Genomic DNA, 18504 nt, shown 5'->3' with positions numbered 1-18504 from the left:
CAGCAGGTGGTACAGTGATGGAAAGACCGCGGGGCTGGGGCTGTCCTCGCGTGGGGCAGACGCTGAGGCAGAGTTTAGCGGGCGGGGGGTTTATTGGGCCCAACATCTTTGCCAGGTGAGCGAGGGAAGCGGGCCTGGGCGGAGGGTTGAGCCCCAGAGCAGCCCCAGCAGAGGCGTCCGGCCGGCCGTCCTACAGAGGAGCCTAGCCAGAGCAAGCAGTCAGGCCCTCCCACCCCAGTGACAGCCACCTCTCTGTGCAGAGGCCGCCCGGGAAGAGGACGTGCCCTTGGCCGAGGGCAGTTCCCAGGGAGGACTCAGCCGTGAGCCAGCTGGGCTAGGCGCACTGGAGGGCAGAGAGGCCTCTGGAGGGTGGATCCCGCATTCAGGACGGTCACTCCCAGACGGGGAGCCCCTCCCCGCTCTGCAGCTGCACCTCCTCTGGGCTCTGCCGACCCACCCACGCCGCCTGGCGGGGTCCCTTCCATGGACACAGCCTGAGTGGGTGGCCACTCCTGCTCACGATGAATGTGACGCAGACAGACGCCACGTGGGGCCTGTCACATCTGCCGCGCAGACGCCAAGGGAGACCTGGGTGTCGGTCAGCGTCACGTCTCGCTGTTCAGGGTTTTCTGGGCGACTCTGCTCATTTCCTGGGGAGCCCCTGGCTCCCCTGGCAAAGGGGGCGGGGGAGAAGGTCTCACTTATGGTCAAGCCGCCTCCCCTGTCTCCTGTCCCCCAAGCTCCCACTCAGCTGCCCGGGGGCTCCAGCCATGCCTCCTCATGCCCAGGGCCCGGGCGCCCCGGGTGCCTGGCCCCTCACCCACCTGCGGCCAGCGGGAAGGTGCCCGGGGACGGCTCTCTGGGAGACAGCCTCTGTCTACCTGGGCCACAGGCACTCCGGAGGGGCCAGGCCGGCCTCGGCCACATCTGGAATGTGCATACCCTGCTGTCCCCAACACCCAGACCTCGCCGCCATGCGGCGGCCCTGCCCACATGTCGCCCCCTCCCTGGCACTTCTCACTGTGGTCCTGAGCCAGGCTGTGTGACAATCACTGCCATCAAGAGCCTCAGACACCTAGGGGCATGGGGCTGGGGGGATGTGCAGTGGGATGGAAAATCCCCCCAAAAAGTGCGGCCGTGAGCCCCCGCCTCCCCAGTGAAGCCCCCAGGCTCCGCTCCTCCAAGGACCCGCTGAGAACCAAGGGCCCAGAAATGCCCACGGCCTTCAGCTCGTCCAGAGTCTGCACCAGCCACTGTTCACCCGGCCTTCCTGAGCCCTACGTGTCATTATGCTCAGCACCCCCTCTCCTCAGCGGACGAATCTCCGCGACCACCGCCCACACACTCCTGTCCCCAGGCGGCTGGGCCCATCCGGAGACGCCACGGCCAGGCCTGTGCCGCAGCAAACAGCTTCCAAACTCCAGAACAGGATGAAACATGTCTTTTCTGGAGTCACTGAACAAAGTCAAAGTGGCTTCCACTGAGAGCAAGAGACACCCCCCTCCAGCCCCCCGGAAACCATTAACCTTCCTGCATCTGACGAGGTGCTAGGCAAGCAGTTTGGGAGGAGGCCGGGGCCCACGGAGAGCCAGGGGGATGGCTGTGGGGTGAGCACCTCAGCTGGGACCCAGAGGGACCCCGGGGGGTGCTGGGCACGCATGCCGCCCAGGCCAGGCGCTCTGCAAGCCCACTTCACGCAAGCTCACAGCAGCCTGGGGAGGGGCGCTCTCTGCTAACCCATCAGGGACGAGGGGGCCGAGGCCAGAGAGGGCGGCGGAGGCCAAGCACCAGCAAGCGTCAGGACAAGCTGTCGAACTTTAGGGGTAGGGTGCACGGGGCCAGGGTGTGTGTGCAAGCCGGGGAGCCCTGACAGTGCCTTACCCGGCGGGCCGCCCCGCACTCCAGCTGGACCTGCCAGGTGCGGCAAGTCTCTGAAGCTGTTCCCGGGGTCCCCCGCCTCCTTCTCCTCCACCCCCATCTCTCTCTCAGGCGTGGCCTGACCTGCACACAGTTTGGGGCCCAGTGGAGCTGGTCCTCTCCGCTCTTGGCATGCCAACTCTTCTGCCTTTCTACGGGGCGAAGGAGGAGGCCCTCAGTTTACCCGAAAACACCTGGGCACCGAGGCTCTTCGGAGCCGCCCATAGGCTGGGGTCTGGAGGCGTCAGCCCCCAGTTTGAAGTGTGAGAAAGGCACCCTCCAGATAGCTTTCCTTTCCTTTCTTCCTCAAACACTTACGTTCCGTAATAGCCGGCATCCCTCCTCTTCGCTCTCTTCATTATAAGGCCCTTATTCCTTAAATGTTTGCTTAACATTTTTTTGCAAAGGATAGGAGAAAGCTCTGCAAACAACTCCTTCCCAAAGGCAAGGGAAGAATATACCCAAGATTTGCTGAGTCCAGAGCTCTGTGGTCCCAGAGCGCCTGCCTGAGCCCTAGAAGCTTCTCCGGGCAGCCGGAGGGCAGCGGCCCGTTGTGGAGGGAGAACCTCCTAATCGTCGAGCCGCTGGACGCCCAGGAGGGCCTCAGAGGCCAGCAGAGGACAGCTCTTCCCTCCTCCCAGGTGTAGGTGTTTGGGGGCAGGTTGAGGTCATGACGTGGGGGCACACGATGGCATTAGCGTCTGCACAAGAAGACACCAGAGACCCTGCACGCTCTCATGCCCAGGCTTGAGCCGGCCCAGAGGCCACGAGAGAAAGATGACTGCGAGTGCCACCCGAGGGGAGAGCTCGCACGGGAATGGACCTCAGGCTCCTTGTTGAAGCCCCAGGTCGGCAGCGGCCCAGCAGCTAAGGCACATCCCAGAATGAGAAGCCAGAGCCTAGGTGGTTTTCCACCACACCGCATGCCTCTGCCTGGGGGACCACCGGGATTGACAGCCTCGGCCTCTCTCGGTGACCAGTTTCAGTCTCCAGCCTCCAACCCTAGACACCTGACGCCCGACTCCTCTTACCATTCTGCCGGAAATCCCTCTGCGGTTGGGCCCCCGGCTCTGGCCCTGCGGCCACTGCTGAAGCCCGGAGTCCATTTCCCATGCGGATGATACCGCATCATCCTCCCCTCCTCCTCCCCTCCTCCACCCGGCTCAGAGCACGGAGCCAGCTGCCCGTCTTCCCAACTCACCCCGCGGTGGTCCCCACGCCCTCCGGGGACAGCCCAAGCCCCTGCGTGACCTCAGGGCCCTCCGCGGGCTGCTCCCCTGCCCTCACCCCACCCACATCCACCCCTGCAAGGGCGAAAACCATGCATGAAGGCAGGACCACCCGAGAAACAGTCCTGAAGGTGCATCCCAGGCACCCGCCAGGAAAGGCATTTAGCCTTAGAGAGAGGAGAGGAACAGAACAGTGGGTCAGCCCACACCGGGGCCCAGGGAGTGACACGTAGGGCCACGTCCGAGGCTGCGACCCGTGTACTCTGTGGATGGACTTCTTCATTTAATTGACTGTGCCGCAGTCTGGACCCAAAGGAGAGAAGATACAGATACAGAGGAGAAACCGCTACCCGCCTTTCCCTGGGCCAAGAGGCAGACCCTCCCATGTGGCTGGTGGCACTTCCTCGGGGTTGAAGGAGACCAGAGACGGGGCCTCCAGCCCGAGGCTGGGGGGTGCGTCTGCGACCCAGGGGGGCTGGCTCAGTGTCGGGGCCTCATGGCCACAGAGAGCTGCCCTGGGCATGTGCGCAGCTCCAGGCCTGGTAGGGATCTGGCCCCAGGGCAGAGGACCCCGCTCTGGGCCCTGTGCCTCCTGACTCCACCGGGTGGAGAACGAGACTCACCTCTTGGGGCCTCTGGGCTCTACACCCGCGCCTCTTCCCTTGGCTGCTTTTCATCTAAATCCTGTCTGTAATAGACCATAGTTGTGAATATAACAGCTTTAGTGGGTTCAGTGAGTCCTTCCAGTGAATCATCAAACCCAGAGCAGTTTTGGGAACCTCCAAGCTTGGAACTGGCTTCGGAAGTAGGGGCTCTGTAGGCTGTCTCTTCTAAATTTCCGGTTGGCTACCTTCCGCAGGAATCAGGCACTGGTCAAATGCTTGGAAGGACTGGAAGAGAGAGGTTCAGGAGGCCCACGTAGCCTGCCGGATCTCAGGTCTGTCCCCACGAAGATCAGGGCACTGTCATGCTGCCCAGAGTCTGAAAATTCCAGAAACCACAGCTGGTGTTCCCAGCTGCCCAGCAGCCCTGGGGCAGGCGAGTGGCCAGGAGACAGAACCCGCTGGAAGAACTCACGCTGGCCAGAGCATGCCCCCCTGCCCCCATGCCAGAGGAGAAGGACGCAGAATTAAACCATACCCAGCACTCTGCAAACAGGCAAGTCTGCAAACGGGCTTCTGGACCTCCTGACGAGGAGAGAGCCAGAGCGGGGTGAATGGCGGCCCCCCGGCCCCTCCCCCCGGAGATCTCTGGAAACACACTTCCTAATTGCCCATCCCCAATCTGTGGTGTGCTCCCTGGGGAAGAAGGGTTTGAGACTCCCGAGACTGCATTTGGAGAGCTCCGGAGTCTCCCTCCTCCTGTGAAGGCTGTGTGCACCCGTGGTCCACGAGCCCCTGTCCACGAAGCTCAGGCACAGGCACCGTCCTGACGTCTCACCACACCCGTAACAGCTCGGATGCGACTGACGCGCGCAGGGATGAAGGCTCGTGCGTCGTCCAGGTCTGCTCGTCGGGAGTAAGAAATGTGGCCATACGGCCTGACGTTCAGGTGGGGCCGGAGGTGGGCTCCTCGTTAGGAACCCTACTTCCAAAATCTTAAATTAAGGGAGAGGAGGGGCGCCTGGGTGGCTCAGTTGGTTAAGCGACTGCCTTCGGCTCAGGTCATGGTCCTGGAGTCCCGGGATCGAGTCCCGCATCGGGCTCCCTGCTCAGCAGGGAGTCTGCTTCTCCCTCTGACCCTCCTCCCTCTCATGCTCTCTGTCTCTCGTTCTCTCTCTCTCAAATAAATAAATAAAATCTTTAAAAAAAAAAAAATTAAGGGAGAGGAGCTGAGTGCTCATCTGGTAACAACATACTGTGTTTACTTCACGCCACTTCAAAAACACTTGGCCTTAATGGTCGGGATTTCCAGATTTTCCCGCTTGTCAAAACAGAAGAAAGAAACTGTGGTGCTAGGAGCTATTGTGAGCTGGATACTAATTATTAATGCAGGTAGAATACCTGCATTAATAATTAGTTAGGAGGCCATCGGAGAATTACATTTGTGTAATAATTTCCATGGGTGCGTCTTTATAACGCAGCTGTGTGCTGTGGGTAGGTGCGAGCTGCCGAGCACACTCCAGGCCCGGGATGGGGGCGTTTCCAGCCCCCTTCGGATGCTAACCTGCTGAGGGGAAGCATTCTGTTTTCGGCACGTACCAGTCAGATGCTCTCAGTGCGAGGCTCTGTAAGGACATTCGTCATCTCACGCATCAAGAGGAAGTGTTTGGGTTGGTTAATTCCGTGTGATGGGGTCCTCAGCGACTTGCTGCCTTCCATGGCTCCCCCAGCTCTGCCATCCTCGGGGTCGGCACCCCCTTGCGCAGCGAGATGCTGGTTCCCCCCCCCCGCACGGCGGGATGCTGCCAACCACCGGCTCCGAGTAGCCACATCACGCGCGGCGGAGGGACGGCCTCTCCACACTTCTCTCCTGTCAGGGAGAAAAGCTTTCCCAGAAGTTCCCTGGGACACTTCCCGTGCCGGCCCCTTCCTCGCGGCCGGGTCCCGTGCGCACACGCACAAGCCTGGAGAGTGAGCAAGGGGCCTCTCGGCCTCTGTCTCGTGTGGTGAGCTCGACCCCCAAGGAAGACGGACGCTGGGCAAGGTTATCAGGTCAGCAACCAAAACCCAATAACCAACACTGCTCCTTCCTGAAGCCACAGCCTAATGCCCAACACATAGTAGGTGCTCAGTAAACACGAGCAGAGAATAAAACAGTGGGGACCAGGGCTCAGTTTCCAACTTTGGTGCCCTGACACCCCTCACAGGCGCCCAGAACCACCCCGCTTCCCTCCCTCCCGTCCTGGCTGTGGCTGGCCCCCTCCCTCCCGGTCCTGGCTGCGGCCGGCACGCCTGTGTCTGTCATTGTCTTGCTCTTGAGTCTCGTGCAGGGCACTTGCCCAGGCAAAGGAAGCCTGGTGACTTTGCAGGAGAAGAGGGGCCGACGGGCAAACACCCGTCCCTACAGACACAAGAGAGCCTGTCCCAGGCGTGGCTCCAGGATCTGCCTTCAGATCTGGGAACAGAGGGGTCTTGTCTACGTTCCTGGGCCCCGAGGAGAGCGCTGGACCTAAAACGCATAGCCTGGAGGCTTTCAGGGCAGAGAACGCAGTCGGGGGACCGTGCTGACCGCAGAGGCTGCCATCCCATGGGACCTGTGGGCAGGACGCCCCCGTTCCCCTCAAGATGCAGGCAGGGACTCTGAAATGTCACACCTTCTCTGACCTGCAGTTGTCACGAAATCTCAAGGACCTCAGGACCCCGGGGCCCCCTGCGCACACTCGGCTTCTTCCCGGAAACCAGAGAGAATGAGACTTCACCAGAGATCCTGTGGGGTCAGGAGATGGGAGGCGGGTCTGCCACAGCGGACGCGTGAACACGTGGGCCACCCAGACCATACGAGGCAGAGGGAATGAAAAGTGTCCATTTTATCCGTAGGGAGGCTGAAGCCCCGGAAAGACATGGGTTCCCTGGCTCGTCCAAGACACTAATGAGCCCACTCTCCACGATCGGTTCTCTGGATAAGCCTGGACAGTCTCTGGACCACCGCCCTCACCCCACTCCTCCAGGGGGTTCCCGGGACAGCAGGAACGACTCTGAACCCGCCGGGGGACCCGCCATGAGACCCTGGGCCTGGACCACCCGCCCCACTCGCCTGAGCCCTCTCTCGTTTGTCCCCACAGGGAGGCCAAGCCTCGAGTCTGGGGAGGATGATGGCTGCCTCCTCCTTGCAGGCACCCACCCCGGGGCCTGCAGTCACGGGGCTGTGGTCCCTGCTCCCCGCCTTAACCCCCGGGAGTGCTGGACCCGCCGCTACCTGCCCAACATCAGTGACTGTCCAACAAGAACAGTGGCCCCGGGGACATCCCGGGAGTGTCCTTGGGGGGGGTCACTGTTGACAGACACGAGCTCCGGGGGTCCCGGCACGTGAGTGTCCCTCGCTTCCATGGTCCTTCTGAGCCTGCAAATCTCCCATTTGAATTGGAAACAGCGCCTGCACAAGAAGCTTCCAGAACAAATAGAGACACCCTGAGCCGGTGGGCAGGCCTGGCGTGGCAGCCAGCGTTCCCGCCTGGGGCTTCTGGGGGACCCACGCGAGAAGCGCCACAACTCCGATCCTCTAAAGCTTGGGGTGTAGACAGCATCTCCCTCAGGAGGGGGTTGTGAGGAATAACTGAAGAGCAATTGTATTTTTAAAGCACTTTGTGAAGTGCCGCGTGAACAGGTCTGCACGTGTTTCCGTCATATTCGTGTGGCACTACGGCCTCCTTCCTCCCTAAACCCACTGAAAGTACAGCAGGGGATTTTTCCCTTTTCTGCCCTGTTGTATGGGCCGCTGTTCCTTTCCACTAAGCTATATTTTTTAATTGAGATTTAATTTTTTTAGAGCAGTTTTAAGTGCACAACAAAATTAGGGGAACGTACAGAGATTTCTCATATACCCCTGCCCTCAGAGGGATTTTTTTTAGGAAGAAAACTTAAAATCTGGACTGGAAATCAGATGGACCTCTGGTGAGCCACCAAGCCGTCTTGACGCGGCGTCCTGAGACGGCAGCTGAGGGCGGCTCCTCCCGGGACACTCCGCTGTGCCTGGTGTCTCGACGACAGAGCTGGGCTGTCGCCTGCGCTCTCCGGGGCTCCCGCGGCTGAAGGACCCCACGTTCTCTTCTGCTCCCCCTGGGCCGGGCACTGGTGTCCCAGTCCCTGGCCTCAGAGAGGTGGCTTTTCTGGAAAGGCTGTGGGCCTGGATGAGGTCACCTTCCTGCCGCAACCCCAACAACCCACACCACAGCCCAGACCCTCCAATGCAGCACTTAATGCCGTGGCAGGACGTGGGCCCCTGCATTTTGTAAATCTCCTATAGGTGTGAGGAAATAGAGAAACAGATTTTTTTAAAAGATTTATTTCTTTTTAGAGAGAGCAGGGGGGAGGGGCAGAGAGAGGGAGAGAGAATCTCAAGCAGACTCTGCACTGAGCGTGGAGCCTGATGCGGGGCTCCATCTCACCACCCTGAGGTCATGACCTGAGCCGACATCAAGAGTCGGATGCTTAACCACCCAGGTGCTCTAGAAAATTAGATTTTTGTCTAACTCATCTGCATTTAAAATGATCCTATTTGGTGAATTTGGTGTAAATAAGTTCCTAGTCACAAAATATTTTTAAACATAATCAACTTTACTTTGAAACACTTCACATTTGCTTCCAATGGCGCTTTCAGCGATCCGATGGGTTCTTGAGCGATCCGGCCTCTCTTGGCGTCTCGGGCTTCAGGAAAGGAGCGGACATGAGGCATTTATGCGGCTATGGGAGCCGCTACGTGCCCTCCAGGGTCAGGAAGATGCAGGAAGAACACGCGCTTGTAAAGAGTGCACACTTCCCTGATTTTCTGAACGGGACTTTTGCCTGAAGTAGGAGAAGAGCTAACACGGAGGGCGTGTGCTTGGTGCCTGTCCCCGAACCCAGAGTCGGACACGGCCACGCCTCGGGTGTCCCTACACAGCCCAGCGGGAACCAAAAGCACACATTTCACAGGTGAGGACACCAAGGTCCTGTGGGGATTCCACATCCATCCAACTCCGAGCCTGGGTTTTTACTCAACAAACATCTGACTTTTTCTGGAATCTTGTCCAAACTTTCTCAATCTCTGCTCCTTCAAATACTTCATTTTTATCAGGTTTGAGAAAACTAAACTTCTGCCCAAAGAGAGAACAGTCTCTCCATTCAGATGCTCGTTCATGTCTTGGTGGAAAGTCTCTCAGCTTCTCTGCCACGTGTGCCGGAGCCCGATGGGTGGGAGATGCTGCGTGCTCGTGGGGACATGGCCCATCGCACTTCCCAGAGAACTCGTCATTTTTTAGAATTATTGATCTATCTATTTAAGTCATCTCTGCACCCAACGTGGGGCTCAAACTCATGACCCTGATATCGAGTCGCACGCCCCACCGACTGAACCAGCTGGGCGCCCCCCCGCTCTTATCATTTGTGTTTGGCCGCGGGCGATGTTGAGGGCACTTGCCAAACCACAGCTGGGCCTAGAGCACTGACGGCGTCTCTGGACTCAGCCGGGGTCCCGGGGCCCAGACACCCCCCATCTGTCCTGGCCCATAGTTACCAAGTGGGGTCCCGACTGGCCCCCTCCTTCAACTCCTCCGTCCCCTGTGAGCAAGTCTGCTCTAGAGCCCGCATGCCCACTCTGACCTCCTGATCCCCGGCCACCAGCTTCGCCCGCCCGCCACTCCCCGGCTCTGCCCTATCCCCCGCTACCTGACGACCTGGCTCTTGGACCATCAATGCAGCTCAGACCTCGGCCCCCCAGACTCCGCTCACTGCTCCCTCAGCCCCCTTCCTGGAGGCCCCCCGAAGCTAGGCAGCCCCTGGTGTGGCCCTCCCCCCCAAGAGTGGGACGCAGACAATGGGGTCCCGTCAGGGAGAGAGGGAGGGCCACCCGAAAGTGCTCGATACTCTGCAATGGTCACCTCACCGTGACCACTTCTATAAAAATAAGTTCCATCCCCCGCTCCATTCCGGAGACGGGTTCACAGCCGTAGGAGACACATAAGACCAATCGGCAACGCCAAGGCAGCAAACAACGAACAGGCTTGTGGTCTGGGGAGATGACACTAGCTTCATCATTATCATTTTACTAAATAAGTCATTTTAAATTAATTACATTGCACTCTGGAAAGCATTAACTCTGGTTGACTCTTCCGTTCCTGCTGATTATCGCGTTGGCAGAGATCATTAGCCCAGCAGATCAAGTGATGCGGGTGCACCGGGTGCAGACACGCTCACCTTCCCTGGCCATGGCAGGTGCCCAGGAAGCCAAGGGCATCGGGGACAGAGGCCGCAGCTGGGCAGCTCAGCCTCCATCCCCATGACGTCTTGCAGGACGTGGCTGAGAAGGGCCTCCTCCCTGGTCGGCTTTGTCCTCTGCCCTTTGGTTCCCTGGGAAATCTGTTCATTAACACGTCAACTGCTTTCCTCTCAATTCAAGAGAGTCTCAAAGAAGCTCCGGAAACCGTGCCCTCAGGGGAGGGGACAGGGGAGGGGACCTCTGGGACCAGGACCCCACGTGCGGAACCAGGCTAGCAAGAACCATCCCAGGAGCATGCGGCGTGAGCCGTGGACATGAGCAGACAGCCACAGGCTTGCATTCTGCCATCGCCACCATGATGGGCTGGACGTGTGTGTCCTCCAACCCCTCTGTGGGAGCCTGAGCCCTGAGTCCAGTGTGATGGTCTCAGGAGGGGGCACATGTGGGAGGTGACCAAGCCCCGAGCAAGGGTGGAGCCCCTAAGGTGGGATCAGAGCCCAGGAGAGCATGTGGGGAGGCTGTCTGCAGGCAGGAAGGGGACTCAGCCCAGAACCCGGCCCCCTGCACCGGACCTCGGATGTCGGGCCCCCGGCACTGGACTTCGGACAGCCGGCCCCCTGCACCCCTCAGGGTCTGTTGTTTACGGGCCGTCTGCGGTGCTTGGTGCAGCTGGAGCCGAGACTGCCCTCCCCTCTCTGAGCCTCACTGTCCTCAGCAGCGGGGCGGAGCGAGGTGCCCGCTCGCAGGACCCCTTGGCGCAGTAATGTGCAGCGTGACTAGCCAGACGGCAACGGAGCATTTGCCACGTGCTGGTCTGAACACACGGGCCAGCTCATTTCATGCCGATCACAACCCTGTGAGGTCAGTCGGATGATTATCCCCATTTTCAAGTGAGAACATTTAGGGACAGAAAGGAGAGCAATAACTGGGTGGCCCAAGGCCACACGGCCGCGAGGCGCAGAGCAGGAAGGATTGAATGAAGTGACACGTGATGTGTTTCACAGAAATCCTGGTGTTTAGAAAAACTCAGCGCCAAGGGGCGCCTGGGTGGCTCAGTTGGTTAAGCGGCTGCCTTCGGCTCAGGTCATGATCCCAGGGTCCTGGGATCGAGCCCCGCATCGGGCTCCCTGCTCGGCAGAGAGCCTGCTTCTCCCTCTCCCTCTGTCTGCCGCTCTGACTACTTACGCTCTCTCTCTATCTCTGTTAAATAAATAAATAAATAAATCTTTAAAAAAAAAAAAAAAAAGAAATACTCAGCGCCATGAGCTGTTATTGCTGTTAATTTCATGCCTTCGTGGGCTGGAGAGGGAAGGCCAAACAGGGGTGAGGACGTGGAAACACTCCCCCGCTCTGGAAGGGACCCTGGCATGCAGGGTCCCGAGACCTGCCTGCCACCCTGGGCCCGGGGTGACCACCGCCAATCCAGGAGCGGCTTCCAGACACTTTCATTCCCCAAACACAGACCGCTGGGGTCCGGGAGCTGGCAAGGAAGTGGCCCGGCGCCCACTCTCTCCCGCTGCCGACAAGGAGACAGGCCTGCAGGAGTCCGCGACTGGGGGAGGACCTTTCCATCCAAACAGAGCCCCCGCCCGGCGCTCGTGCTCACACACGTTCTCCCCTCCCCCTTGCTTTATTTCTCTTTGCCGATGCGCTAGGGATACCGTCTCACTCACTCGCTTGCTTCTGCTTCCTGTCTGCTTCCCTCAATCAGGCTGCAAACCCACAAAGACGGATTTCCGTCCATATTGTCCGCCGCCGCGCCTCCAGAGCTAGACCGTGCCTGACACTTTGCGACCACTCAGAAGTCGGTGTTGACTGAGCGAGTCTCCAGCCCAGGGGGTGAGCCCCTTGTGAGCCCACGTCCGCCGTGTGAGCCACCCGGGGTCCACATCGGGCTCTGCCAACAAGGCGCTGGCAACAGCGGACGCCCCTTGGCAGCTATTCCCGAACTCGTGGGCGTCGCTGGGGCACGGCCCCCCTCCCAAGGCTGAGCTTCAGTCCCACGGGCTCTCTCCTCCAGGTCTCCAAGCTTTAGCGCCTCCGATCTTCTCGTCCCATTGCTCACGCGGCCGAACCTACACGTAGCAGCCGCTGCACCTGACACATTTGAGAGCTCTGGTCATGCATTTAATTCCTGGTTATGACCTTACGCAGGTTAAGTTTGTTAACTGTTAACCACTGCTGTGGTTCCTGTCTCGGCTGGACTGAGATCCGACCCAGCGCTCAGGATAACCACCCACAGCCTTCCACCAGCAAGCCCGGCACCCTCACGGCTCCCTGTCTCTGTCTCTGTCTTTGCCTTTTGCTCATGGCGAAGCCGCCTGTCTCTGCCGCGGTCTCTCTCCTGAGATGGTAGGGACGCCCCCAAGGGCAGAGGTCATATCTCATGCGTGTCTGTAGCCCGATGACAGCGTAGCATGCTTCCCTACACATAGTAGGTGCTCAGTTATGCTCGACGAGCCTCACAGACGTTTGGTGACCCAGATATTCCAACATGGTATGAAAGCCACTGTTTCCATGTGCTATCCCACCTCATATAAATATCAAAGACACAAAAAGGTAAAAAGTCCATGTGTCCATAAAAACACAACAAAACAGACAGGGAGGAAGAAGCTAGGGTCCCTGCTTTAATCCCCACAGTGCAAACGGGGACCTGGAGACGTGACACACGGCGGGTGCCCGTGAGTGCCCCCACCATGGAGTCGGGCTGTGACTATGTCTGTGTGTTATTATTTACATTTCCGTTGGTGTTGGCACAGGTGGGAGGGGTCCCAAGGACGCTGTTCCTGCCTGGGCTCAGCGGAGAGCCTGCTGAGCCCCCCGGACAGCAGGCAGCCCCGAGACCAGCAGCGCCCGCCCGCCAGGAGTCCCTTCTCAGTCTCCCTCTCCCTCCTCCCCCCATCCCTCCCCCCATTTCTGGGGGAGCATCAATCGGAATCACGTATGCCGTAGATAGCAGCCTCATGCTGCTAGCACTTCCCTGTGTAACCAGGACGGCGTTGTTGTGGGATTCAGGAATTAACTGGTGGTGGGTGTTTCACAGATGCAGGTGGAAGTGGGAAGCCCTCGTGAGCTTCTTCAGACGAGTCTCCGTGGTGCTTTTCCACTCCAGGGCAGCACTTCTGGCCTCACCCGGGGATGATCCCCATCAAGGACCCTCCCCGGGGCCCCTTCATCTCTCTGGGTAGTGAGGACACGGCTGGCTGCACGTCAGGGCGCTCACGGCCACCCAACGGGCTCCGCGGGTCCTTCCAGCCCAGGAACAGAGGGAGAAGAAGCTACCCAACAACCCGAACCTCGGGAGGCCCAAGATGGTGCCCCGTCCGGAGAGGAGTCTGAAAGCTCTCCCTCGGACACAGAAAGGAGAAGGAGGTGCCACGGGATCACAGCAGGGAAGATGGGAAAAAGCAGAGGAGGTGTCCTTCGGGGCTGCAGTGACAGAACCTTCTGGAAGAGGATGGGCCTTTTTCTCCTGGGCTCTCGCCTTCTCTCATGCCGTTCCCTGCGTCCGAGGCATCTTTCCCTCTCGTTAGCCTGAGGCCGCACAATGCCCAGGATGCAGCTGATGCTCAGTAAGTGTTTACTGGACGGGTGTCGAATGCCTACCCGCCCCGCACGAAGCCTGTTCCCCTCCTGAGGCAGCACGAGCCGCTCCCTCCGCTCTCGGCCTGACCTTCTGCCCCACAAGGACCCGCGCCAGCAGAGGGGGCCCCATGATGGGGTCTGTGTCCTTGTGGGAGCCCCAGAGAGCTTGCCTGCTCCCTACCGCTCCCTGCCAGGCGCACACACGCAGGGCAAGGAGCACGACCCAGGGGCCTGTCCACAGAGCCCGGCTGCCCGCACACGGATCTCAGCTGCCCGGCCTCCAGGTCTGTGGGAACAAGCCCCCAGCAGGCCGAGCACCTCACCCTCCCATCCCAAGGCCGCCTGGGAGAGCCAGCTCTGCCCCATCTGCCCCTTAGGACACGCAGCTTGGCATCCACTTTCTCACCAGCCACAAAGATCCTCGTGTCCAGCAGGGAGAGAAACCAGCCGGAACTGTGTTTCCCTCTTTGTGGGGCAGGAATCCCTCAGCAAGGATCTGCCTCCCACTCGGCAGACGCTGACTTCTTGGGCCTCGAGTGCAGAAGGGAGGCCCACTCCTCCTTCCTCAAAAGGGCAGAAAGCAGCCCACCTACACCCCTCCTCGGAGGGCTGGAGATGCTCCTTCCTCCGCCGCCCCAGAGGCCACCCAAGAGATCCGCCCGCGTCTCCACCCCAAGAGCTCTGGGCCTGTCTTTTCCCAAAACCTCTCTCCCAAAGCATGAGAAGCAGGGCCCTCCGCACATTGCACATCGCCAGAGAAAAGCAAGAACCATTTGGACCAGACTTTGACTGTGGTCCCTCCGGGGGGCTCCAGAGTCTGTCTACACGCTGCTGAAAGAGAGGCCTTGCCCCCAGACCGCGCAGGTGGGACAGGCCGGGACCTCCAGGGACGCTGATGGACAGGGAAGACGGGACAACCAGTGAATGCCATTTGGATCCTTGCTCGCAGAATCGTGAAGAAGGGGAGAAAGGCAGCAGGCGGGCTGGTGCGGAGTGTCACCGGGGTCCACATGCCCGGGTCAAACCAACACACAACACAACCACTGCAAAAGAAGGACCACAGGGTGAGCTCAGCGCTCCCCCGGGAGCTAGCGCGATGGCGCCCGAGACGCTCTCCTGCCCCGCGTGGCGCGACCTGTGACGCATCCATGCTCCAGGGGGCGCCTGGGAGTCCTTAACTCAGTCCCAACCCCACGAGCCCTCTAGACAGGTGGCTTAAGAAAGGCCCAGACCCAAGAGGGCCTTCCACAAACAGGTGTGTGTGCGTGTGCGCATGTGTGTAGGTATGTATACACTCAATGTCAGGGTCAACGCTGATGTCCGGGTGCCTCCAGGAAGACCTTCCCACATCACTGGAAACAGGTCACCAACATTCCCACTGGTTTCTGGTCACCTTCTCTCTGTTAATCTAAAACATCTGCTCCTGGAAGTCAGCCATTAAATCACACCCACCGCTCACATTTCCATCCAAATTAGCAAGGGCTGGTATCCCAACATGATTTGAAATGTAGCCGTAGCCTTATCTTCAAGATAATAACAGATGCGTGTTGGGAAGACCGCAGGGCAGTCCCATTTCTTCCCGCAGTGCAGCCCCCAGAAGATGCATTGTAGCCGCGTGGAAATAAGACAGGTCACTGTGAACGAGCCCCCCTCGGCACCCATAACGACCCAAAATCCAAGTCCCATCAGCAAGCCGTTCACCAGAACCCCAGCGGCCTACCTCAGCCACGGAGAGCCGGACCATGCCGCTCTGGTCCTTGTCCAGCAGCCTGAACAGTTCTAGAATGCCAAAGAAGGAATGATATGAGACTTCGGAACCGCAGAGAGCTGCCCCTGTCCACCGCCCCCCGTGAGTCCCCTTCCCTGACCCCCCAGCGCCCACCCGGCTGCAGGGACTCTGGAAAGCTCCATGGAGGTTTGGTGTCCCACGTGGGTTTGGGGGCAGGCGTCCCTCTGCCCCAGGGGACATTTGCAGCTATGAGCAGAGGTGGTCGATCACCATCTCCACCCTCTGAAACTCTAGAACTTCATTCTTTCCGTGGGAGCGTGTGGGGGGAGGAAGAGGCTGTGGACAGACTGCGGTCGCCCCTTGGTGGACCAGCCATTCCCTCAGCTTCCTCTCTAGGGGCCCAGCCTTTTCCCGTTGGGACCACCCCCCACCCCCAGTGAGGAGACCCCTCCCTGAACAGGACAGCTTCGTGGGCGCCCACAGCCCGAGGCGGCGGGAGCATGCACATCCCCTCCTGGGAGCTGATACGGGCTCTGCACATGACCCCGAAAAAGACACTAAGACACTTAAGCCCCAGGACTCACGCTGCCTGACGGCTCACGGCAGTCAGACAACCCGCACCAGCGCCAACAACAACCAATGTGGCAGCGTTCTGAGTCTCCACAAAAGGGCAGCCCCTGACCTTGGGCATGGCCAGCTCATGCCGCCTCCCCCAGGAGGCCTGCCTGGCTCCGCCACCCAGCCCTGCAGCGGAACGGGTGGGGCTGAGGGACAGGACGACTCACTGAAGAGGGTCTCCAGGTGGGTCACACAGGCCACAAAGCCATCGAAGTTGATGCGGAGTCTGCCATCCGCGTACCGCAGGGCTAGGGTCTGCTGCACCTGGGTGCTGAGCGTGAAACCTGTGGCGGGGGACCTGGGTCACGGTGGCGCGCAGGGCTCGGGGCTGACATGGCCAGGCTCCTCCACGGGATGCGGACCCTCTGGCCACCCCCATTGCAATCCTCGGGGATTAGCCTGTGCCCTGGTGCTGGATGAGGCCCTTGGCTCCAGCACCAGCTTTGCCGCCATCCCGTTCAGAGTGTTTCAAATGAGCACATCGTGTCCCGAGACCGAGTCTCACCTGCCTTCCCGAGGGCCATCCTCATCTCTTGGGCGTCGATGGTCCCTGAGTGGTTGTGATCAGTTTCCCGGTAGATGTCCTAGAGCGGCACAGAGATTCCAGGTAGAAAACAGCCTTCAGAGGCCCCACCAGAGCAACTCCCTTTGCCCACTGCTCCCTCGGGAGGAAGAGACCTCCCTGACTCCTCCCAGGAGGTTTCCGGAACAAAGGGAAGAGGGGGCCGAAGGGCAGGGCTCTCCGTGAAGGGCTCAGCACAAGCGCCCCCTAGTCCCCCCTGAACATCGTGTCCGGGTTTTGTGCTGGGTTCGAACACTTAGACTCTGGTCAGACTGGGGGGAGCTGCGGGGCAGGGAGGGGCGAGGGGCTAGACACAGAACCGACCGACGGGGGACCAGAGCCCAGAGGAGAGAAGAGTTACCAGGTACTTCTGAATCTTCAGCCCAAGCGTCCCGAGTTCCACCGGCCCCAAGGTGCCCGTGCCGCTGCTCTAGGCATGGTCAAGGCCAACACGCCCAAACCAGAGGCCTGTGCGCCATGTTCTCTTGTGACCACAGCGTGCGCCCTACGGCCTCAGTGAACCACCCGTGTGCTCAGTAAGCAGGGCCCCAGGGGTCACCGTGGGAAGGGTGGCAGGAACCCAACTCAAATTAAGATGAAAGGGTCAGGCACCCCCACGGCCCCCCTTTGAGGTCACGAGCCCAAGGACCTTGGAGCAGGGTCATTCATTAGATCCAACACCCTCGTCATCCTGGCTTGCAGCGGGCTGGCCGAGGAGAGCTGGAAAGACACCTCCAGATTTAAACTCCATGAGTGGTCATTGAAATAACTCGTTGGTGAGAATGTCATATGTTAACAGAGAAGTCAGGAGCACGGGACTGGGATGCTCAGCCGCATGGTTTGCACGCATTTGTCAGCGTGCCGCGAAGGGGCTCGGAGCTCCCACCGGGACGTGGCTGGTTCACGGGCCACCACTCAGCCCCGGGGGTTCTGGGGACCTCCCTCTGTCCAGCTCACACTCACTCAACCAGCATTAACGGAACCCTGGGCTAGACGATGGGGACCCTCATGGAGTTAAGGCTCTGAAAGCACCCGTTCTCCGGAATCACAGCTAATCGATACACCGGTGTGTTACAGACACACAAGGGTGTGCGGCAGACTGCCAGCCCCACATTGTCCAATGAGCCAAACACCCAAGAGCGTACACCACCCTCTAAGTAAGTGTGGTTCTCGTGTCCATGATCCACACCGAGGGTCGGAGACACCACAGCCTCAATCCCTCGCCAGGAACGCAACCGGTGCCCCTCCGCAGAGGGAGTTGGTGCTCGGGTCTCTGCACCCCGCGCCCCACACCCCCCTCCCAGCAACCACAGGGGCTCCAGTTCTTAACCCACTTCCCAACACAAGAAACTGAGTTTCAAAGCATAGAGGAACTTCTCCAAATTTCCATACCCGGAAAGTACTGGAGCCAGAATAGGGATTCCTGTCTGCTCCAAACCTTGTCCCATGACACGGGGACCCTCAGTGCCTGACGGAATGGCTACGGTGACCCAGGCCCTATCCCAGACCTGCTGAGTCAGCATCTCCAGCACCGGGACTCAGGCAACCGTATTTTTTAAAATCCCACGGACAACAAAGTGCTAATGCTATGATACTTGAAATATGGGGCCAAGTGGAAAATTCCAGCATAACGGGCTGTGTGATGTATTCTTCCACATAAATGAGCTCGCTGGAATAGGCAGGTCTGTGGAGACAGAAAGTGGACTGGTGTTTGCAGGAAAGAGGTTGGGACAGTTGAGGGGGAATGGGGAGTGACTGCTAATATGGGTACAGGGTCTCTCTCTGGGGTGATGAAAATGCTCTAACCTGGGTGGTGATGTTTGCACAACTGTGAATTTACTAAAACCCATCAGATGGTACCCTGTAAGTGGGTTCATGGTAAGGTGTGTGAGTTGTATCTTGATAAAGCTGTCGTTGTCACCAAAGCCTCCATGGGCAGGTCCGCAGCATGTCCTGGCTCAGAACCACCACCCACACCACCTGCACTGTGGGACACACCCCCCCGAAGG

At 59.5% G+C, this 18504-nt stretch overlaps 1 protein-coding gene across 1 annotated transcript in view; it reads right to left on the bottom strand.

The window, feature by feature from the left end:
- Positions 1–14605: 14605 nt before the first annotated feature.
- LOC116625449 (calpain-8-like) overlaps positions 14606–18504 on the bottom strand; it is a 41769-nt gene continuing 37870 nt past the window's right edge. Inside the window, 5 exon segments of the mRNA XM_032393971.1 lie at positions 14606–14629; positions 15307–15365; positions 16101–16217; positions 16439–16517; positions 16857–16925. Coding sequence (XP_032249862.1) covers positions 14606–14629; positions 15307–15365; positions 16101–16217; positions 16439–16517; positions 16857–16925 — 348 coding nt within the window.

Source organism: Phoca vitulina, unplaced genomic scaffold, assembly GCF_004348235.1.
Source record: "Phoca vitulina isolate PV1807 unplaced genomic scaffold, GSC_HSeal_1.0 scaffold78, whole genome shotgun sequence".
Classification (NCBI taxonomy): domain Eukaryota; kingdom Metazoa; phylum Chordata; class Mammalia; order Carnivora; family Phocidae; genus Phoca; species Phoca vitulina.
The sequence above is the reverse complement of the archived record's forward strand: the minus strand, read 5'-3'. Positions and strand labels throughout refer to the sequence as shown.